The sequence below is a fragment of the Macaca mulatta genome, chromosome 15 (genome assembly GCF_049350105.2).
Source record: "Macaca mulatta isolate MMU2019108-1 chromosome 15, T2T-MMU8v2.0, whole genome shotgun sequence".
Lineage (NCBI taxonomy): Eukaryota > Metazoa > Chordata > Mammalia > Primates > Cercopithecidae > Macaca > Macaca mulatta.
The window spans coordinates 104,166,050-104,187,524 of record NC_133420.1 but is presented as its reverse complement, the minus strand read 5'-3'; the positions used below and the strand labels follow the sequence as shown (position 1 = coordinate 104,187,524).

Here is a 21,475-nt window from a genome sequence, read left to right as displayed (position 1 = left end):
ACACCTGTCCCCAATTATTAGAATAGTGCTGACAAAAGTATCTTGATAACTTCATCCTGCCTTGATATAACAGCTCCAGGTTCTCTCCAATTTACCACATAGGTACTTCTTCCAAATCAAGCATAAAAAGGCAATATGATATATAATAGAATCCAGGGCCAAAAGAGGTAGCACATCTGTCAACCCATTTGCCAGTATGCTGTGCACCAAGTAATCGTGACTATAACACATGATACGCAGGACAGGTGTGTGTAGCAGAAAGTTAAGGTCAATGATCAAGACAAGCTACAAACAGGTGAAGGAGGGTTAACTCTGATTGCATCTCAGGGTGATCAGAATATCCCATGGCCAACCCAAGGCTTTTTTCTTTTTTTTTTTTTTTTGAGACGGAATCTTCTCTGTTGCCCAGAGTGGAGTTCAGTGACTCGATCTCAGCTCACTGGAAGCGCCGCCTCCTGCAACCCAAGTCTTTTGAGGATGAATAAGTTGTTACCACCTTTATCCAGCTCTACCTGGTAAGAAGATGCTCACGGGAAAGTAACTCTTCCTATTGTCTTTTTAAAAAAGAGTTCGTACCATAGCTGATGCTCTCCTTGAAATAAACAGCGTAACTAAATTGATATCTATAATCTATTCTTAGAGAATGAGAAATTGCAAGGTCTTATATTTTCATTAAACATAAATATCAAAAATTAAAGAAAGACCAACACAAATATATCCAATTGTTTTTGATGACAGTGCAAAAGCAGATTAACAAAGGATACCCTTTTCAACCAACAACAAATGGTACAGGTGCAATTGGACATTTATAACGACGCCAACCAAAAAAGAACCAGACCTAAGTCTCTCCCTTTATACAAAAATCAACTCAAAATGGATCACAAATTTACATGTAAAATGTAAAACCGTAAAATTTTTAGCAAAAACATGAATTATTAAAGCCAAGGGTTAAAGAACTTATAGACATGACATCAAAAGTACAACTATAAAAGGAAAAGAAATAATAAATTGGATCTCATTAAAATTGAAAATTTTTACACTGTAAAAGAACCTGCTAAGAGGATGAAAAGAAAAGCTATAGACTACCACAGAATATTTGCAAACCATATATCTGATGGACTAATATCCAGAATGTATAAAGAATTTTCAAAATTCGACAATAAATTTTAAAAAAAAGCGCTGGGCACAGTGGCTCATGCTTGTAACCAGCACTTTGGGAGGCCAGGGCGGGTGGATCTCCTGAGGTCAGGAGTTAAGGCCAGCCTGACCAACATGGCAAAACTCCATCTCTACTAAAAATACGAAAAACTGGTTGCAGTGGTGGATGCCTGTAATCCCAGCTACTCGGGAGGCTGAGGCAGGAGAATCACTTGAACCTGGGAGATGGAGGTTGCAGTGAGCCGAGATCACACCAGTGCACTCCAGGCTGGGCAACAAAGCGAGGCTCTGTCTCAAATAAATCAATAAATAGCAATGCTAAAAATACAAAATAGTGACAACTTCAAATGCTGACAAAGATATGGAGAAACTGAACCAATGTTAGATTTATGGTGGTAAAGTGGAATAGTATTACCACTCAGGAAAACAATTTGGCAGTTTCTTAGAAAAAATAAATGTAAACTTACCATGAAACAAACATGAGAACATTTTACAAATATTGCCATTTCATCTTTATACTAGTTAATGAAATATAGAATATACCAAATTGTTATAATGCTAGTGCAATAAATTTATTATACGGGACACCATCTCAATAGTCTGTACACAGATGATAAAATGTAGTGTCCCTAGTCAAAATCTGTAACTATTTTATTCAATTCAGAATGTGAACTCTATTTCATTAAATAATTATAACCTAGGATTCAGGCTCCTATCACTTGATGTCAAATTAAACCACTGAATTACACATAAAAAAATCAAAATACAAGAGTCAATGACACACCAATTGTCTTGTAATGTCATTTTATTTTCAGCTACATAGACATCTTTTTCATGTATTGTTACTAGAACAACTTGTATAGGGTTTTATGGTTTGGGGTAAACATTTTTAAAAAAGGAACTTGTCTCTATTATACAGAGTTACAATATAAAAATGATTTATAGACTATATTTTTCAGCATATAGGTAGCTACACTGTAATCCTGTTGAAGAAACTTTCCTATTTAAGCTTATAGGATGAAAATATATAATTAAAGTCTTCTGATCATAGCTTGAGACCATCAAGGGAATGTTTAGTTTCCTCCACAAAGAGCCACCAGGATTTTTTCATAATCTCCCTTGGTTTCATCCTGTTGATTCAAAAGTAAAGTATGTTACTCGAAACCATAATTACTCTAATTTTTTTAATTATACAAGAATTATTTTTAGACTTAGCTGTAGATGAGATTATACATTACCATTCATTTAATTAAACAATATGTACAACAGATAACTGACATTTTTTTATCATTTCATTAAAAAGCAATAGCCTTCAAGACTGAGATTACAAACTTCTCTGAATTAATTATGTTTTATATTAGTGCCATTATTTTCTATGAATGAAATATCATACAGAATTAAATAAGTATAACACATAATCTCATATCCTATGTGAGGAAATACCTGATTCACTCACCAGAAGAAGAGAAACGTATAGTGCCTGTAATTTTCTCACGTTTTCTGGGTAGATTTTAGTTGTCCAATATGAATAATTAATTAAATTTAAATAGTTATCTACCTTTCAATAAGTCCAAAACCCTTGACTGCTCTGTCATGTTTTTTTTAACATTCTTATGAGATAACTTGAACATAAGTTTTAAACATTTTACATGTGATAAAATTAAGATAAATATTTTGAATAAGAAGTTTCTAATCCTCTGACCAATATTAATAGCAAAATAAACCATAATGTCTATCTACTTTAGGGGGAACACTAGAATATTTTGCTTTCTGAATTTATGCATGGGAAACTAAATGTTTCCATGACTTTGGTTGAAAAATGTACCTAGTATTTCAGTAGAGAACTCACTAGTAGATTTTACCAGTGAAAGTTCAATTTACTCATGAAGTATACACCATACTATATTAAATTAATCTTACATATTAAATTTATAGATACAATAAGTCAATTCTTCTCTTTGAAGAGCTTGCAAAAAGAACTTTCATTTGTGGGGATGGCATTAGAGGAATCACAACATACCAGGATGGCTTGGCAAAGGGAGATACCATACATCTTCTGATAGAATGCTTTGATATCATTCATGTCAATTTCAGAACGTGAAACCATAATCCTGATCAATGCCTTATGGCGAGTTCCAGCACCCTGGCCAAAACAAATGATGGTGTCTCTTATATTCAGAAAATACTCTCATTAAAGAACATCAATTTTAAAGTTAAGGCTTCTTACTCTTCCATATAATTTCTATAGAGAAACTAGCTATACACACACACACACACACACACACACACACCCCTTACACAAATGGTAATGAAATGAAAATAAACAATCCTCTACATTAGCGGTAGGTATAGAGAGCTGTCAACTTCCTAACTCGTCTCTCACCATCCAGTCTCTACACTATTCAGTAATTACAAATAAAGGGAACTTCTAAACTGGAAATCTAATAGTCTAGTCTATCTATCTAAAATACTATCAGTGATCTTCTGTTGCTCTTAGGATAGAAACTAATCAGGGCTTACGATATCCTGCCTAATTCTTTTCAAGACTTACAATATCCTGCCTAATTCTACCATCTCTTCCACTGTGCACCTTCACTCTATACTTACTGTCTTGAAAAGGTTCTGTCAAAGCCTGTGTGTGGGTTACTTCCTCCTCTTGGATCACCCTTGCTTTATCCCCCATCTCTTCCACTCTTGCCCTCACCTGGCTCATTTCTATTCAAACTTCAGGTCTTAGTTTAGCTGACAGCAATGCTACATGAATTTCCAGAGTCTGGAGTATATGTCCCACTTTGCTCTTCCATGGCACCAGGTGTTCATCATTACCCAATGAAATATCACACTAGAGTATCACAGAAAGGGGCAGCAACTATGCTAACCACCACAGAGCAGTACCTAGCACGTCTATCATTTCATAGATGCTCCTTCATATTATTCAAACAGTTAGATCTTTCTCTCTTTCTCTTTCTCTGAAAACCTCTTTATTTTGGAGCTGCAAAGAAAAAACGAAGATAACTTCATATTCTTCATTTATGGGCTCAAACTATCAGTACAGAAATGGCACCTTGTATAATGCCATGCGTGTCAGAGAGTAAAGTAAAAGTGACATAGCTGATCTCAAATACATCTTTCTACATCCTTAATCATAGAATGACATTTCAAAAGAGTCAACTATTAATCTGTGGCATGAAAGACAGAGTAATAAAAACGACAATTCAGACTCATAAAGTGGGAGATTATAAAACTCACAACCATAGAGGAAGTAGGCCACTAAAATTATGCATTAAAAAAGAAAGTATATCACCTTTCCAGTGGCCACACAGGTTTTAAGCAAATCACAAGTGAGCTATAAATCACTTACCAGGCTCACTTTACAATCTCACCTGTAAACAAAAGGGACTGAATCTAACAGAAGTTTATTCTAAGAAGGTAGTGTATTACCTCTTCCATTGAATAGAACAATGATTCTCTCTAATGGGAAGATATTAAATGTGTGATTTTCAAACAATATGAGGTTTTCTGTTCTTTCTACAAATAATTCTTCCTCTAAGCAGGGCATATAAGTAGAATGGTACGTACTTTCATGGCCTGATGAAGTTTCTCTGCAAAGAAAGCTGGTTTGCTTGTGGCACACTTCACTGTAAGAGGAGAAAATTTTAGTTGATGTATTTACCATGAAAAAAATGAAATATGCATATGAAAGAAACAGGAAATGTAGAATTTTGCCAACAGGATTCTATCCCTCATCACCATTCTTCACCTGTCATCTCCCAGTATAGGGCAGTTAACTTATGAGAAGATATTTGTGACACTCTAGATGGTGGTTTTGAATATTCTCTCCCCTGATGACCAATTTTTTATTACCTTAAATACATTTCAACAGCAATTTCAGTAGTTAGTGCTATTCTGCATATATTCTCCTTGGAAATGGAGAAACTACTAAGTGTTCGAGGCTGTATAAGTACTTTATGTTACTATAAGAACATTTTAAAAGAACATTCTGTGAACAACAGACACTGCAGACTATGAGAGAGGGCAGGGAGAGAGGGTGCATGGGTCAAAAAACTACTTATTGGGTACTATGCTCACTACCTGAGTGCAGTACACGCATGGAACAAACCTGCACATGCACCTCTGCATCTAAAATAAGAGTTGCACAAACAAATAAGTAAAAATAAATGAATGAATAAATAAAACACTCTGGGATAGGATGGGCTTAAATATAAAGCAGAACCCAAATAATATTAGCACATGTCAATTCATAGTGTTCTTCATCTTGTTGGGATCTATGGACCAACAACATTGGCATCAATGGGGAGCTTGTCAGAAAAGCAGAATCTAAGCTCCGCCCCAGACCTGGGGAATCAGAATCTGCATTTTAACAAGCTTTCCAGGGGATTCAAGTGCGTAGTCACGTGTGAGAAACACTGTTTGAGAACATAGGTTCCCCAACCCTAATGGCTTTCTGAATAACCTGGGAAATCTTTAAAAAGTACTGATTTTTAGAAGCCAATTCAGACCCACTGAACCAGACTTTCCTGGGCGTGCCCAAGATTGTACAATTAACAAGTAGTAGACCAGGATTTGAAGTTACATTTATCTGTTTCCAGATCCCGTGCTCTCAATGATCATTCTGAATTGCCTCTGTGGTGTGTGCCCAGCCTGGTACATTGCTTGATATAAGTAGGTGCTCAGTAAGTATAGTCTATCTCTCCATATTTTCGAAAAGGGGAATAATATCTGTTGTTATTAAGGTTATAGTACTTTGCCAATCTTTTATGTTGCTTCAGTTGAAACAGATGCACTACTTCTGGTTGTTTTTTTCTTTTATTGGTTTTGTTGCTGTTGTTGTTGTTAAGTATAGGATAGCATTGAAAATACAATTTCTAGTTAGAAAACTCTTTCAGTTGCAGGACTACATACCGATAGCTGTGAGGCATTTCTCAATGTCACCTTTCAACTCCAGGTCCAGAACTTTGTTCATGTCATGCTTACTGTACTTGGTGTATTTCTGAAACACTGAATATTACATTTAAACTAAGATACATACAAAACATCCTTTTCTTTAGAAAACTTTAGCAAAGTCAAGGCCACTGACTCAAAGAATTTTTTAGAATAACAACTTTGGCTACACCTTTTAAAGCAATATACACAATTAATCATAACATGAATACTTAATCCTCTCCTAGGAATGTAACTCACATGGCCATTTTGGTATTCCTGTATATTTTGGGGAAGTGTTTGCAAGCGTTGACAGTTATTAGAAATGGCATGTGATTGACAACCATAACACTTCCTACAGCAGTTCTAAGAACCACAGCAAATGGATCTTCCCTTATATAAAGACCTGTGCACTAAGTTTCTCTTACATTTAACAGTAGAAATCAGTATACCATTATAAGATGATGAACTTTGGTAATCATCATGACTTTTCCATTGCCTTGGCTTCCAAGAGGCTAAGAGCTAAATCTTGCACTCAAAGGCCAGGCCTTTTTCTGAGTTTTGTCTTGTTGTTTTTCCAAAGCACCTACATATTTCTTTCTTCATTTAGCTCTAAGGGTTTGTTTTGTTTTGTTTTGTTTTTCTTCATACTAATTTCATTTGTTCTGTTATGCATGTCTTTTCCCACATATATTCCAAATCTTTCAGGGGAGTAAAAGCAGTGAAAATAACAAAATGATGTTCCACATGCCCAAGTCACAAAATGTATTAAATATTATAAAGTAGTGGCTTTACAAAATTGGACAAATGGACAAATAACGAGTCAGGAAAGCTATATCAGTTTGATACAGGAGAGATATTGATAAAGGGTTCTGTTTTTACTTTCTCTTATTTGTTCTCAAAGAAGAAAATTGCATCTTCCATAAACAGATTCCAGAAAAAAAAAAATTTATTGTTACCTCTGCGAAGATGTGGATAGCTTCGGGTGGTAAGGATGGTATTGAACACGTTTACATCTGTCCCCTTTCTCCTTTCTCCCGCTTCATACAAGGCCTGTCAAGAAACATAAAAGTAAACACTTCACTATCTGCTGAAATAATATCTGCACAATAATGTTAGACCTTGTCAAAGATTATCTAGGCAGTCGCTTTGTGCCCAATACAATCAGAGTAGTCAACAATAAGATTGCAAGTTCTTTAAAGATAGGGACCTTATTTTGTTTGTCAAATATCTCCCACAGTTTCTCTCAAGGTGCCTTGTAAACACTAGAGACTGAATATATGTTTGCAGAATAAATGTTTGCTGAACTAAATTGCTTCAAGATTATGCTCTATAGCAAGACAACTCCACGGGGATCTCTAAAAAGATTTTTTACTCTGTTGTTCAAAATAATTATCAGCAAATGTTACTTATAAATCAATAATTCAACCATAACCTGGACCTTGCATTTTGATGTTAGAATTTCTGGATTCAAATTCTGACTCTGCAATTTCAAAGCCGTATAATCTTAGACAAATATTTCAACCTTACTAAATTACAGATTTTTTTTCTATTATATATGAAAAATATGATCCCTGCCCTATTTGTCACAAGCAGTCTCTATTAACTTTGAAATGTTAACTACCATCATTCTCTTGGGTCATACTAATCCATGTAGCCTCCATAAATATATATTAAGAACCCTGATAGTCTTAAAATGGAAAGCAAACTCAGAAATGTCAAAAGCAAATAAGAATTTTTTATTATGGGCAATTATTCAAATGCTAACTCTTGTTCTTTAATATGCTTGAACAATTTCTATTGAAATGATAAAACCTCCAATGTATGTAAAAAGTTATTTTGCACTTTTCAAGCAAATTGATCTGATAGGTATGCATTTATTGAACAAAAAGTTCATGAGTGCCAATTATGTACATGATAATGTACTGGTATAGCAGAAGTGGATGGAGGTACACAAAGAAATCTCTATCCTTAGTGAAGCATTGTAATGAATTCTCTAGAGAATACTGTTCCATGAGAAGGCATAATGCAAACATTAGTTGTCTGTTTTAAATGGAAATTCCAGACTTTAAAATGGTATGATTTTTCTTACATTGCCAGTGGTTTTGCGTATAAATAACCAGCAATGTCACTGAAACTATATAAAACAATATGTTAGAAAGTATATATTATTATAATTTATCCTATACTCTTATCATTGCAGTAATATTTTAACAATATAAATCAACATCTATAAACCATTCCAAAGTTCTCTGTTAAAAATAATGTTAAGTATGCTTACTCTTTCCATTCACATAAAAAAAATTACACTTCCCTTTCTTATACCTAGTTCAATGAAAGGTCAGAGTTTTTTTTAACAAACAGTTCTTGTGAATGACAAATCAAATTTGTATTGTCCTTCTTTAGTTCTCTCTGGTTTTATGAATAATGAGAGATATTGAAAACTTACAAAGACTACATTTTTTCTCTTTTGGGCTACAGAAAGTCATGCCTCATTCAGGAAAGGTACCTTAAGAAGCCATTGGTCTCTCAGGAGATCTTAGATTTGCTTTCACAGGGCATCATGTGGTAGCCCCACCTAAGGTAGGAAGAAGGACTGCAGCAGTATTTTGTAAGCACTTCCTTACCCTGGCATCTGAATCAGCCAAGTCTTCATTCACACCAAAGTCCTCAGATCGGTCACCCTGAAAGAAATCCCATTCTATTGTAAGTTCTTCTCTAGCATGTAATTGCATGATTTACTTAATTCTCTTAACCTCAGATAAATAATATTTTTTGAGAAAAAGATATTCTGTTACTCATTTCTAAATGGAGTTCAGATCCAAGATTTTACTTGCGATGATTTTAGATGTTCTTCCCCTCCAAACCTCATGTTGAAATTTGATCCCCAGTGTTAAAGGTGGGGCCTAGAGGGAGGTAGTTGGGTCCTGGGGCTGATCTCTCACGAAGAGATTAATGCCATCTCTGGGAATAAGTTCTTGCTCATGAGAACCACAAGAGCTGGTTGTTAAACAGGCTGGTACCTCCCCATTCTCTCTCTTGCTTCCTTTCTTGCCATGTGGTCTCTGCACACACCAGCTCCCTTTCCTCTTCTGTGAGGAGTGGAAGCAGCCTGAGGCTCTCACCAGACACAGATGCCCAATCTTGAACTTGTTAGCCATCAGAATCCTGAGCCAAATAAACCTTTTTATCTTTAAAAATTACCTAGCCTCAGATATTCCTTTATAGGAACACAAAATGGACTAAGAAATTAGTCTTTATAAAACAAGAGGCATTTCCTAAAGTATCTGAGTTGTACCTTAGCAAGAGAAAGCAAAGCGTTCCGAAAATCTCCAGATGTGTCTGAGGTTATGTCTTTGGCCAGATCTCTCTTCAGTTCTGAGAAAAGAGAAAAATATATTTTATAGTAAACCAGTGATGAATAATAAGAAGAATGTCTGACATCTCTAAGTTGGTTGAAAATTCACAGTGCCATAGTGTTCAATGACTTATGGAACACGTTTCAAAATATTATCATTTTTAAATAAGAAGAGAAAAATTAAAGCAGATAAATTTTTGGATCATTGAATTTATTTCATATGAAGCAATGGGAGCAATTTAGATAATACTGTGATTGAAAATTCATAGTCATAAAGCTTTTGTTAAGAATAAATTGTATAGGTATACATTAGTAATTAATTCTGAAATACAACATGGCAGAATTTAAGCAATAGAATGAATAAAATAATTGTTTAAAAGAACAAAATGAGGTACTTGCTTGAATACAAATTATTTAGTTTAAAAACTATAAATGTCTTATAAGTAACGCAGTTTGATGATTTATGTGTGTGTAAACACTTCTGCTTAACTACGTAAAATTATATTGTAATAGGAAAAATAAATTGAATTTGTAATTGACTAGTGCTATGGTTTTGATATTGTTTGTTTGGCCCTGCCAAGGCTCATGTTGCACTTTATTCTCCATTGTTGAAGGTGGGGCCTGTTGGGAGATGTTTGGATAATGGGGGCAGATCCCTCATGAATGGCTCGGTGTGAGTGATTTCTCATTTATAGTTTCTTTAAGAACTGGCTGTTTAAAAGAGCCTGGCACCTCCTTTTCTCTCTCTCCCTCTCTGTACATAATCTGCTTCTGTCTGCTTTCTCCCATGAGTAGAAGTAGTATGAGGCCCTCATCAGAAGCAGACGCTGTCCCATACTTTTTTACAGTATTTCCTTTCTTTATACATTACTTGGTCTCAGATATTCCTTTATAGCAACAAACAGACTAAAACAACTTGAAACTGAGCAATTTAATAAGCTATCACTGGCCTGTATCATGGCATAATAAAAAAAAAACCACTTATTTTTATAAACTCTGTTTTATTAAACAGAAAATTATTATTATTATTATCACTGATACATGGATCTAACATAAACATTGGTAATTAAATAAGAATTGCAGAAAATGAGGTTTAAAAGCTTCTTTATTTTTATTATTTTATTAAATTCCTCTGAAAACGACATGCAAAAGCTATTGTATTCTCCATGCTTGGTATGAGAAGCAAGCAGAAAGATCTTCCATGTGCCACATATTGGGTTGGGAAAGCAAAAAAGCCAGCAGCTCAGGGAAATAAGAGAAGGAAAATGGTAACAGATTTGCAATTACCCTCTTTTTAGTGTTGAGCACATCATTTAAATGAGATGCTTCACTGAAGAGACAAAATAAGCTAAGACTAGTCTTTTATTCTGTGAATTTAACTGGAGATAAAGAGTGAGTTGCTTATGTTCATAACGATAAAGTTAAGGTTTCCAACAGAGAATTATAAGCACCTAATTCTTTACTTTTTCATGGACAAATGAAGAGCATTTTGTTAGAAGATTTTTTTTTGTTATTATGTATTCTTTTCAAAATAAATGACATTGGGACATTTTTATAAAACACATTCCAGAATAATAGAAAAATGTTTTTCAGAAATTTTTAAAAATTCGGTGCTCTCAATTGAGGTTTCCATTATAATTGTATGTGGCCATTTATCCTAGAGGAAAATTTTATATTAAAATGCAAGCTTGTTGGGGATTGGGACACCATCTCCGTTGTCAACAACCTAGCAACACAAGCGTTGCCTGGTAACAGCATTTAATAGACATGTGCCAAACAATAAAGAAACATTTTGATATGTAGAGATTCCAAAGCTGCCATAATTAACATACACATTCAATTTTAAGAAAGTATATCAGATTTCCTTTTCAACTAAGGCACTTGGACTGTTGGACATTACCACTTACCCTCTCTGTAGACCCTGTTAATGTCTCTGATTTCTTTGTTAGTTCTTGATGCCAAAATCTCAATCAGAGTGTCTTCATCAGTTCCAAGGCCCTAAATTTGAAGAGAAGAAAAGGAGAAATGTAGAAAAAAATCTTCATTCAAGAGGATCAACTAGTTTTTGGTGTTCCAAAATTTGTTTGACTCTGTCATTTAGTAAATTTCACCCACACTATTTAATAATTACAATAAGCTCTATTACATTGCCCTAAAACAAAACAAGTTTATCATCAATATTTTGGGTAAAAATAAAAATGCAAATATATGACTCATACAGGGACATGACGTGAAAGGTGTTAGTGCCAACATTTACGTTTTCATGTATATATTAATTCATTGAGTTATTAATTTATTTATCCTTCAACCTCCCACTGATTGATGGCCACTGTACTAGATTTTGAAAAGAACATAAGCATAAGTGACTTGCCCAATACATCCTCTTGAGGAAAGGAGTTTGCTTAAATTGGGTAATTTACCTTCATGGCAGCCCGAAGTTCATCAGCATCAAATTGCGCTGGAGTTTTTAGCAGAGCTAAAACAACCTCCTCAAGGTGACCCATAAGGGCTTTCTTCAGTGTTTCATCCAGGGGCTACCAAAAAAAAAAAAAAAAGATTAGAATCAGGGCTTCAAATAAGTAACGTGCTAGGTTAAAAAATGTGGTATTACCTGACTTTAAGTCATCATACAACTCATCCCTAAACCCAACCATCTTTTAGAGCTTCTTTCCTTCACATACAACGTGTACCAAATATTTTGAAACATTATCTTATTCTTTTAGATCTAGAGGGATTAGAATAAAATTTACTGAATTCATCGATAACTTCTTAAAGGATAGGTTAGTAGTCTTTTATACAGGGGAGAAATCACAAAGCGGACTGTGTGCTAACAGAAAACAGAAGTAAAATTACTTTTAAAATAATATATTCATGTTTCCAATCTTTGAGGTTTGCTCTTCTCAAATAAGCAGTATAATCAGATATTGAAATTATATAGTTTTCTAATTTTGTTGCTTTAAAAAACTCATATTTGGTATAAAAGACATAAGGTTTATTTTTAAAGTAGAATTATATATAAACTTTAGGCATTAAACAGCTCAGTTTAAATATTAGTACATTTCAATCAGACCATATTCTTTATTGACAGCAGCAATCTTGGTGTTTATGTTCAAATTAAAAATTTGACCCCAAAGCACCACATCTGCAAAGAATATACACCAAGATGACTAATGTATAAAATAGGAAATTTGATAAAATGGATTCAATTGCAACAAAGTGGATAAACACTGCAATCCCAATCACAGATATAATGAGAAAACAGTGATTAGAAACTTAAAGAACTAGGTAACTGTGCCTCCGAATCCATGGTTAAGTATAAATATGCTGAAATTGAATATCTAACTTTACCACTCTAACTCACCTTTCCTGTTTCCTGGAGATATGCTGCTTTGATCTGTTGACGCTGTGCATTGTTTCGCTTAGTTAGAATGTCAATGATGGTTGCTTCATCCACACCTGGAAATAAAGGGCCGACAGCCTTTAACATCAATTTTCTTCATCATCAGTTGACATAAAAGAATTCATTATCGAGATGTTCCAAATGAACTTCTTAACAAATTAAGAGGTATAAATTATTTATCAGCATAGAAAATCAATGTTATACTATATATCAGGGAAGCAATTGGGAGAATGACATTTCATTCATTTGAGTGAGAAAGGAAGAGACAATTAACTTTTCCTGGCCCTCAGTGTTGCAGTGTTTGATCCTAGTTCCAACTCTATGTGTGAACAGAGGTTTTAATTTCAGCATGGAGTTTCTACTAGAAATGAGCTAGTAATATCTGCTGTAACAGTAGAGATTCCACGGATTTGAACACAATTTCCTCAGTGTTAAGTAAATAATTATATCTTCATTTGGCAAAGAAATTTTTTATCTTCAAAATGAAACAGATTCTTCCCATTGCACATGTCTGTTTTTTGACAGTCATTCCAATAGCCATTCCGAAACGTCCAGGAGGGAACTCTTTTCAGGAAACACATTACCTTTAACCATTATGGCCTTGTGCAAGGCAGCGACATCCGAGGATGGATTGAAGGTAGGATAGGGGCTCACTGCTGATCCAGGACCACCTTTGGATGATTTCACAGTTTGCTAAGAATGAGAGAGAAATAAATTAATGGCCATTTACTTATATTCGTTTTTATTTCAATATTGCAATCATCATTTTATTATCACTCTACTTACAACATATTCCTGCTCTTCATTTTCAATAAACCAGGCCTGCTTGAGGAATTCTGATACCATTGCCATTTTTGAAAAAGTGTCTGGAAAGAAAACAGGTAGATGCTTTTACAAAACAAATGCACCATACACAACCTCTCCTTCCTCACCTCTTACATACATAAGAGGCAGCATTAGAGAGTAGCCTTGCTCTTACTTTCCAGGATTAACTACATTTAGGAGCATAACAAAATGTAAGACGTAACTTTATTTTTTTTTAAAGGAAGCTTTTATCCTTAAAATGAAGCCATACCCTCCTCTCTGAAACTGAACTCTTTCTTGGCATATTCAATTCTAAACTTCAGGGATCAGACAACTACTACAAGTAAGCACACAGGCTGAAGAGAGGACTTTGTGGTTCCCTACATTGTTCTAAATTTATAGACCATCCACCATATGCCAAGCAGTGAGAGTACAAAAACATTGAAAAATCATCTTATGTACCCTCAGGACTTAAAACTAGTGTGTGTTCTCCACAGGAAAACATAAAGGCTAAAGAAACTTCTTAGAGTAGGCCCTGGCTGACCCAAGCCTCTCTTGAAATGAGTCAAAATTAACCTGGCAGAAAAGTTAAAGAGCACAAACAAGAAGCTTGTCATATTTGGGAAGCTGAAGAAAGTTTGCTGGAGCGAGAAATGTTGGCAGAAACTGAAACAAGAAGTTTAAATGTGTCCACAAAAAGGGTTTCTTTTTGTGTGTTTTTTTAAAGCAGCATGGTTTCATTTATGTTTCAGAAAGACCATTCATCCTGTATCATGGAGAATGGCTAAGAGATAGACAAGATGGAGGATTAGAACACTGTTTAGTAGACCATTAGACCATCTATGTAGAATTAATGAGAACCTGTCCAAAAGTAATGGCTAGATGAAAAGCTTAATGATTGCTTTTGTTTTTGTTTTTGTTTTTGAGATAGAGTCTTGCTCCGTCGCCCAGGCTGGAGTACAGTGATAGGACTGCAACCTCCATCTCCTGGGGTCAAGTGATTCTCTTGCCTCAGCCTCCTGAGTAGCTGGGATTACAGGCACTGGCCACCACACCCAGCTAATTTTTGTATTTTTAGTAGAGACAGGTTTTCACTATGTTGGCCAGGCTGGTCTTGAACTCCTGACCTCAGGTGATCCGCCCACCTTGGCCTCCCAAAGTACTGGATTTACAGGTGTGAGCCACCGCTCCCAGACAATGATTACATTTATAAGGTAAAATAATCTGTGACAACCTGTACAAGTGAATTCAGATTTAAAATTTTATCTGTAAAAAGATATCCAGGTGATATTTCTCCCTGAATAATTTAGTTTCCTTTTCTATTTCTTGGTATAAAATTATTCAGCATTGAAATAATTGCTGTCTTCACATTTCATCCTATTTGAGCTGTCTAAATAGTAGTCCTATGTATTTTTCCACCCAAGACAAAAAACCCAGAAAAGGATTACTTTATACAGGATTTTTGGTTCTAAAGGGAAGCCTAGAGGTGAAATTTGTAACATGCATGTTCTTTTGGCAAACTCTATCTTAAAGGAAATTTCTTGAATTGCTATCATGACTTGGCAATATTTTTATTTAATGAGACATATATTTTTAAGATCTTAGATATATTAAAAATTAATGTATTCTCTGTTTTGGCCACACACGCATAAAAAGCCATCACGATCCTTTTAGTCTGGGGACGTTTTTCAGAGGCCTTGCTCAAGGTCTACACTGATCTGTCTATCCACACCATTCTGTTTCACCCCTCTAGAGACTACTCTCATGAATACTTGCGAGAGAGGTTGAGAGGATAATCTTGGCAGTTTTAAATTCTTGATATGAAGATAAGTGACTCATGAGGCATAAAACCCATAAACTAATTCCACAACAGCATGTTCAGACAAACCCTTTCAATTTACACCTGCTAAAAAATAACCGGAGTTCCAAGTAATAACACTGAATGCATGAAGAAAATAATATCCAAAGTAGAAACCATCTCCACTTAATTCTCATGGGATTGCTCTTATTACTATTCTGTCATCTGTGAGAAGAACCAATACCTTTTCCACTCATTTAAAGTTGCCTCTTTCCTAAATTTAATCGATAAATTTAAAATTGTTTCCTGAGGTGAAGTAACAACGTGCAATTTTGCACAAGGTTTTAGTTCCCATTACAATCTGGTCTGTGCAATTGCGGTTGCCACATGGAGTTTCATATTCCAACTTCTTAATTGACACACCCAATACTTTAAAAGCAATTCTAGCAGCTTCAGGCACTCTAAATTTCCATTTTCATCATCTCATCCAAGCCTTCGATAAAGAAGAATCATCAAAATAAGTGTTATAATTCATCATTTGGTAAAGTACTACTCCATCACTTATAAAAACATGTTCATTAATTCCATTCTTTTCAAATAGCAAATAAAAACTTCAAAAGAAAGCAAAACAAAGACTAAAGATATAGTCCAGTCTAAAATTAAAGGTGTCTCTGATAACTTCAAAATAAACTTTACAAAAACTTTACCATAGTAGTTTTTTTTTTTTTTTTTTACTTCTAAAAAATACTTGAATAATGTCCATTTAAAAAAAAAAAAAAAAAAAGCTAGACAGAGCCTAGGAAAAGGTATACTAATTACACAATACAAGATAACAAAAATAAGTAGTTTAAGTCACTTATTTGACAGAGAGAGCATCCCTAGAGGAGATAGCTTTGTGATTTATATCTTTTAAGTTCCTACATTCCAGCCTGAAGTATTTGGATAGACTAAAAGCATAATCTAGGAAAGAAAAGCAGCCAATAGAGAATTTTCTTCAAGAAATCAATTAGAGAAAAACGGAATCTGAATTCAGCCAAATTCACCACTAGCTCTTAGCAAAGATTAAAGACAGGAGCATCAAGGCAGGATATAGAAATTGCTCTAAAGGAAACAGATTTTATCACATACAGCTGGTTAAGGGCCCAAAGCCAACTGCACATATTAACTGAGCTTCCTAATAATTATAATACATCTAACAAATACCAAATACATTTTATATATATATTGGCCAAATTCTATCCATAAGCCATTCTGACTCTCAGTACCTATACTCTGCATGAAAATCTACCTGTGCCAATGAGTTCACAAAAGGTTTTCTTTTTTCTGTCTTTTTGTTTGCAGTGTATAAAGCTTGCAATAGATCTTAAAGAGCCTGTTCTATCAACTTACAGATTTTAACTAACTCAATACAGATTTCAACTAACCAACAATAAGCTCTAAAACTAAGTTTATTTAAGTACTTAGCATGAGCTCAATGAAAGTGAAATTAGCCATTTATACATAGGCTAATCTATAAGGAAATTAACAATATTTCACATTTCTTCTAATTAATGGTCTTTTTGTGAATATGCATTGCCTACCAATGTCAACTTATCTATTATTTGAATGTATAACTTTCTAAAGAGTAGCATTTTTTGCATATTTATGTGTCCTAAAAGAGAACCCCCTTCATTTTTCCATCTCTCAGCCTCCTGAAAGGCTACCTCTAGTATTTGTGACAGAGGAAGCTGAGGTTTGTGGTTGATTATATCTTCCTGGTTACAATCTAGAACTATCAGAGTTTTGCAATGATAGTAACAGCAACAACTAACCCTTGCTTGGAATAACAGCCTTTCATCATTATCCTCAGTTTCTATCTGGGAAAACTGAGTATTATTTTCAGGCAGTCTTCCTGCTAGTACTGGTAAGACTGGTGACATAAATCCATCCCTTTTGATTCCAGAGTGTTGTATATTTTGGCTGGGCATGGTCGCTCACACCTGTAATCCCAGCAATTTAGGAGGCCAAGGTGGGCAGATTACTTGGCGAAACTCCGTCTCTACTGAAAGTACAAAAATTAGCCAGGCATGGTGGTGAGTGCCTGTAGTCCCATCTACTCAGAAGGTTAAGGCAGGAGAATCACTTGAACCTAGGAAGAGGTGGAGTCTTCAGTGAGCCGAGATCATGCCAGTGTACTCCATCCTGGGCTACATAGCAAGACTCGAAAGAAGGAAAGAAGGAAGGAAGGAAGGAAGGAAGGAAGGAAGGAAGGAAGGAAGGAAGGAAGGAAGGAAGGAAGGAAGGAAGGAAGGAAGGAAGGAAGGAAGGAAGGAAGGAAGGAAAGAAAGAAAGAAAGAAAGAAAGAAAGAAAGAAAGAGGGAAGGGAAGGGAAGGGAAGGGAAGGGAAGAAGGAAGGAAGGAAGGAAGGAAGGAAGGAAGGAGAGAGGAGGGGAGGAGGGAAGGAGGGAAGGAAGGAAGGAAGGAGGGAAGGATGTTATTCTTTTAAATTAGTGACCAAAAAGAAAATGACATGATCAGTGTTCTTTTTAATAACTCACACCTGAGAATCAAATTCATTAACAGTCAACTTGTGCAGACCATGGCAAGTTTCACCCAGCCTTAGAGAGTTTATTTTTAAATGCATGCCTTGTGCATAGTTTTTCCTCGAATATATATTTCACAAGTCCTTCCCACACCTTTCCTGATGAGAGAAGGCAATTAAGACTACACAATGGCATGATTTACAAAAAGCAATTTATGAAAGGTAGCCTCACTAATGTTTTGCTTCCGAGCTTTTCGATAGGGTGTTCTTCTTGCCTGGAATACTTGTTCCTTCTCCACATTCAGTTCTCTTTGCCTAACTAATAGCTACTCCTAAGTGAGGCGTCAGCATTGACCTCATCATGTTCTTCAGAAACCCTTCATTCGTTCCTCAGTCTTGGATTAGGTGACCTTCCATGCTCTCCCATAGCATCCTGACTTCACCCCTACACCAGCCCCACCATTCTGTATTATCACTTTCCATTGGTTTATTTATATTCCCCAGGAGCAGGCCATGAGGCCCGTGCTAACATAATAATATTCATTATGTATGTACTTCCAATACCTAGCAAAATGCCTGGAATTCTGGATGTTAATAAGTATTATTGAATGAGTATCATGTATCATTGCTAATATTTTTAAAAACATATCTACACTAATTTAACAAACATTTTCTCCCCACAACTATAGGATATAAAATACAAATTGAAGTGTACTAGTTCTTGATTATCTGGCGATCTGACCTCAAGAAAAACATTTAGCTTCTCCAGAGGGTCTTCGTTTATAAAATAAAAATGTTGAAGTAATTAGTATCTAAGATCCATTTACAGCTCTGAAGTGCCAATCTTAAATTTTACTTCAAGTGGATGAAGATGAAGAAAACTAGCATAATGAAGGAGGGTATTGTGTAAATTGGATCTGTTCTGAGCTTCCTGATGAAATTCTCTCCAACTTTAAAGGAAAAGGAAATAGTTGACTTCAAAAAACTGTTTATAGTTTATCATTGAAAATATTCCACTGGTTTAGCTCTTATTTTAAATGTCATAAATTAATAGGCCTAGAGAGAGCTAATGTCATCTTCAGAAATCAACCTTTGCAGACATTTTGGTTGAAAAAGTATTTAATAAGCCTGAAACTCTGGTTGGTTCCTTAATAATATTATTCTTAAGTATTTTGTCAACATCTGTTAAATGCTGACTATGTGCCAGATGTGGTTGAGCCTGGAGCTAGGGTGGTAATGTCACTTTTGGGGAAGAGGCCATTTCAGAATTATGAAACCAACATTTTACCACATTTGAGTCATTTGCAAAGTGCACTCTCTCACAGCTACCAAAATACTCCTGTGGAAAGGGGGTAACATTGCTTTTTCAAAGTTTATACAATCTTTTAGACATAATCGAGGCAGGAAAAATCTCATCCTTGTTAATTAACTAGCAGTGAACATAAGAAATCAGAACATTTAATAAACATTTAAAATGAAAAAACAGAAAAATCTTTGAAGGAATATGTTTAAGAAAAAATACCCAGATATATGGTCATGATTTGTAATCTCACTTTTACAAATATATCCAACACCAGTAAATACTCTTCTTTAGTTTTGCTTTGCGCTTTTCTAAGGAGTTTTATGGCCATTAGCTCATGCAACACTCAAGTGGAATAGCTGTTAGAGGGCCTTACTAACATTCCCTTAGGCTAATGTATCTGACACTACCCAGTAAGTATTTCCCTTCTTAGGTTTTCCAGCCAGCATTTGAAAAGCCTGTATATGACACAGAGCCTCCAAGAAAAGGAATGTGACCACACCCTCTTTAAATGAAACAAGTAATAAGCGGACCTTCTTATTTTAAATAGCACGAGCAAACATAACATATATTTTTAATTTAAATAGCACGAGCAAACATAACATATATTTAAAAATGTTTATTACAAAGGGCATGATTATCACTTTGAGGTCTGATCTATCTTGTTTTCCTTACAAAAGAGGAAAATAAATTATGAAAGTCCTACTATTTTGAAACAGTTCCCTGCAGCTCACTCTTATCACTTTTGTTCTTGCCCCCAAAAAGCAGCCCCCATCATGATTTCTCCGTAAAACACACACAGCTCTTGGGAAGAAATATTTCAAGGGGAAGAAAAGGAAAAACACATTCTTTAAAGGCTACCAAAGGAAAAGCACATTCTTTCCTTCTTTCTCATGGTAGCTTACCAAGAGTACAATGAGCCAGTATTAAGCAAACTTATCATATTTTTACTTGTATTTGTTAACTAAGAAGAAGAAAAACATTGTAATTTGTGATTCCTAAAATATAAATATCCAATGTAATTCTACAGAAAGATTTGTGAATGACTTATCATGTTAAATGCAACTAACCATAAATCCTGTAGAAGCAGTAACATTTAACATAGTGATGAGAAAAGTTTTCAAAACAACCAAAACTAACTAAAAGGAAAACCAAGACTTACCTTTATCTCTACCTTCTTGCAAAGAACTAAGGGGAAATTCTTCTCTGAAGATTTCACACTAGCGGTGGAGACTTGGGCTCCTGATTTTATAGGATTTGAAAGGAAGCCACACCTAGCAACCAGAAGTTAGTAATTGGCTGCCTTCTGTTTGAAGTACGTGGCTCAGCTATGTCCAAAAACAAAGTGAAACAAGTCTTGCAAAACTACTCACTAAACCAACTCGACTGGCATTACAAAGGAAAATAAATGGAAGGACTGATTTTTTCCCCCCTCTGTATTTTGCACTTTTATTTCCAGATGGTATATTTATTTTGCACTTTTATTTTCAGAGTATACATCTGCCCCAATCCTAATACCACTGATTGGCACACTTTTGTAGTTAAATAGGTTGTAGACTAAAAAAAGTATGTTACCTTCAAAACTAAACAAACAAAATTTTACATTTGAATTCCACCTCCACTTATTATTCTGTGACTTTAGGGACATATTTAATTTTCCTGAACCTGTTTTTACTTTTGTTTTGTTGTCTTTTTTCCCTCCCGTTTAGTGGAGAATGGGTTCTTGTTATATTGCCCAGGCAGGTCTCAAACTCCTGGGCTCAAGCTATCCTCCTGCCTCTGCCTCCCTAAGAGTTGGAATTACAGGTGTGAGCCACCATGCCTAGCTGTTTTTACTTTTGTATATAGGGGCATTATCTAAGTTGTCTATCCACTAGAATTCTTGTGACAATGGAGAAATAACATAATATTTGTAAATTTTAACATTACACAGTGCCGAATGACTTTCTATTTATATTTTTTTTGCCTTCAAAAACAAAAGACTTTTGTTCCTAGATATAGCTTGTTGTTATAAGAAATATAGAAGTAATAAAGTTCCAGATTGGCTAAAAATTTTGAACAAAGGTAATGCCAAAAATTTGATCATTATGACATTCAATGAAAGCATTGACATTAAAAATCCTATCTACATTAATTCTTTTAAATAGAGTCAGTTACATAGAACTGTATATATAAATTGTAATATAGATCAGTTA

General features: G+C 34.9%; 1 protein-coding gene across 1 annotated transcript; it reads right to left on the bottom strand.

Annotated features, from left to right (window-relative positions):
* Positions 1–1,945: 1,945 nt before the first annotated feature.
* On the bottom strand, positions 1,946–20,502 carry ANXA1 (annexin A1). The gene is made up of 13 exons (XM_015117907.3): positions 20,443–20,502; positions 13,644–13,723; positions 13,442–13,550; positions 12,819–12,913; positions 11,878–11,991; positions 11,365–11,455; positions 9,398–9,477; positions 8,727–8,783; positions 7,059–7,152; positions 6,082–6,177; positions 4,738–4,796; positions 3,179–3,301; positions 1,946–2,288 (listed from the first exon to the last, which is right to left on the bottom strand). The coding sequence occupies exons 2-13, from the start codon at positions 13,707–13,709 to the stop codon at positions 2,232–2,234; spliced, it is 1,041 nt and encodes a 346-aa protein (XP_014973393.1). The 5' UTR covers positions 13,710–13,723; positions 20,443–20,502; the 3' UTR covers positions 1,946–2,231.
* Between the last annotated feature and the right edge of the window lie 973 nt (positions 20,503–21,475).

Coding starts and splice junctions, on each gene's coding strand:
- ANXA1 (XM_015117907.3), bottom strand. CDS start 13,709: ATGGCAATGGTATCAGAATTCCTCAAGCAGGCCTGGTTTATTGAAAAT. Junction 13,551..13,643: donor ATGAAGAGCAGGAATATGTT/GTAAGTAGAGTG, acceptor TCTCATTCTTAG/CAAACTGTGAAATCATCCAA. Junction 2,289..3,178: donor CCCTTTGCCAAGCCATCCTG/GTATGTTGTGAT, acceptor TTGAATCAACAG/GATGAAACCAAGGGAGATTA.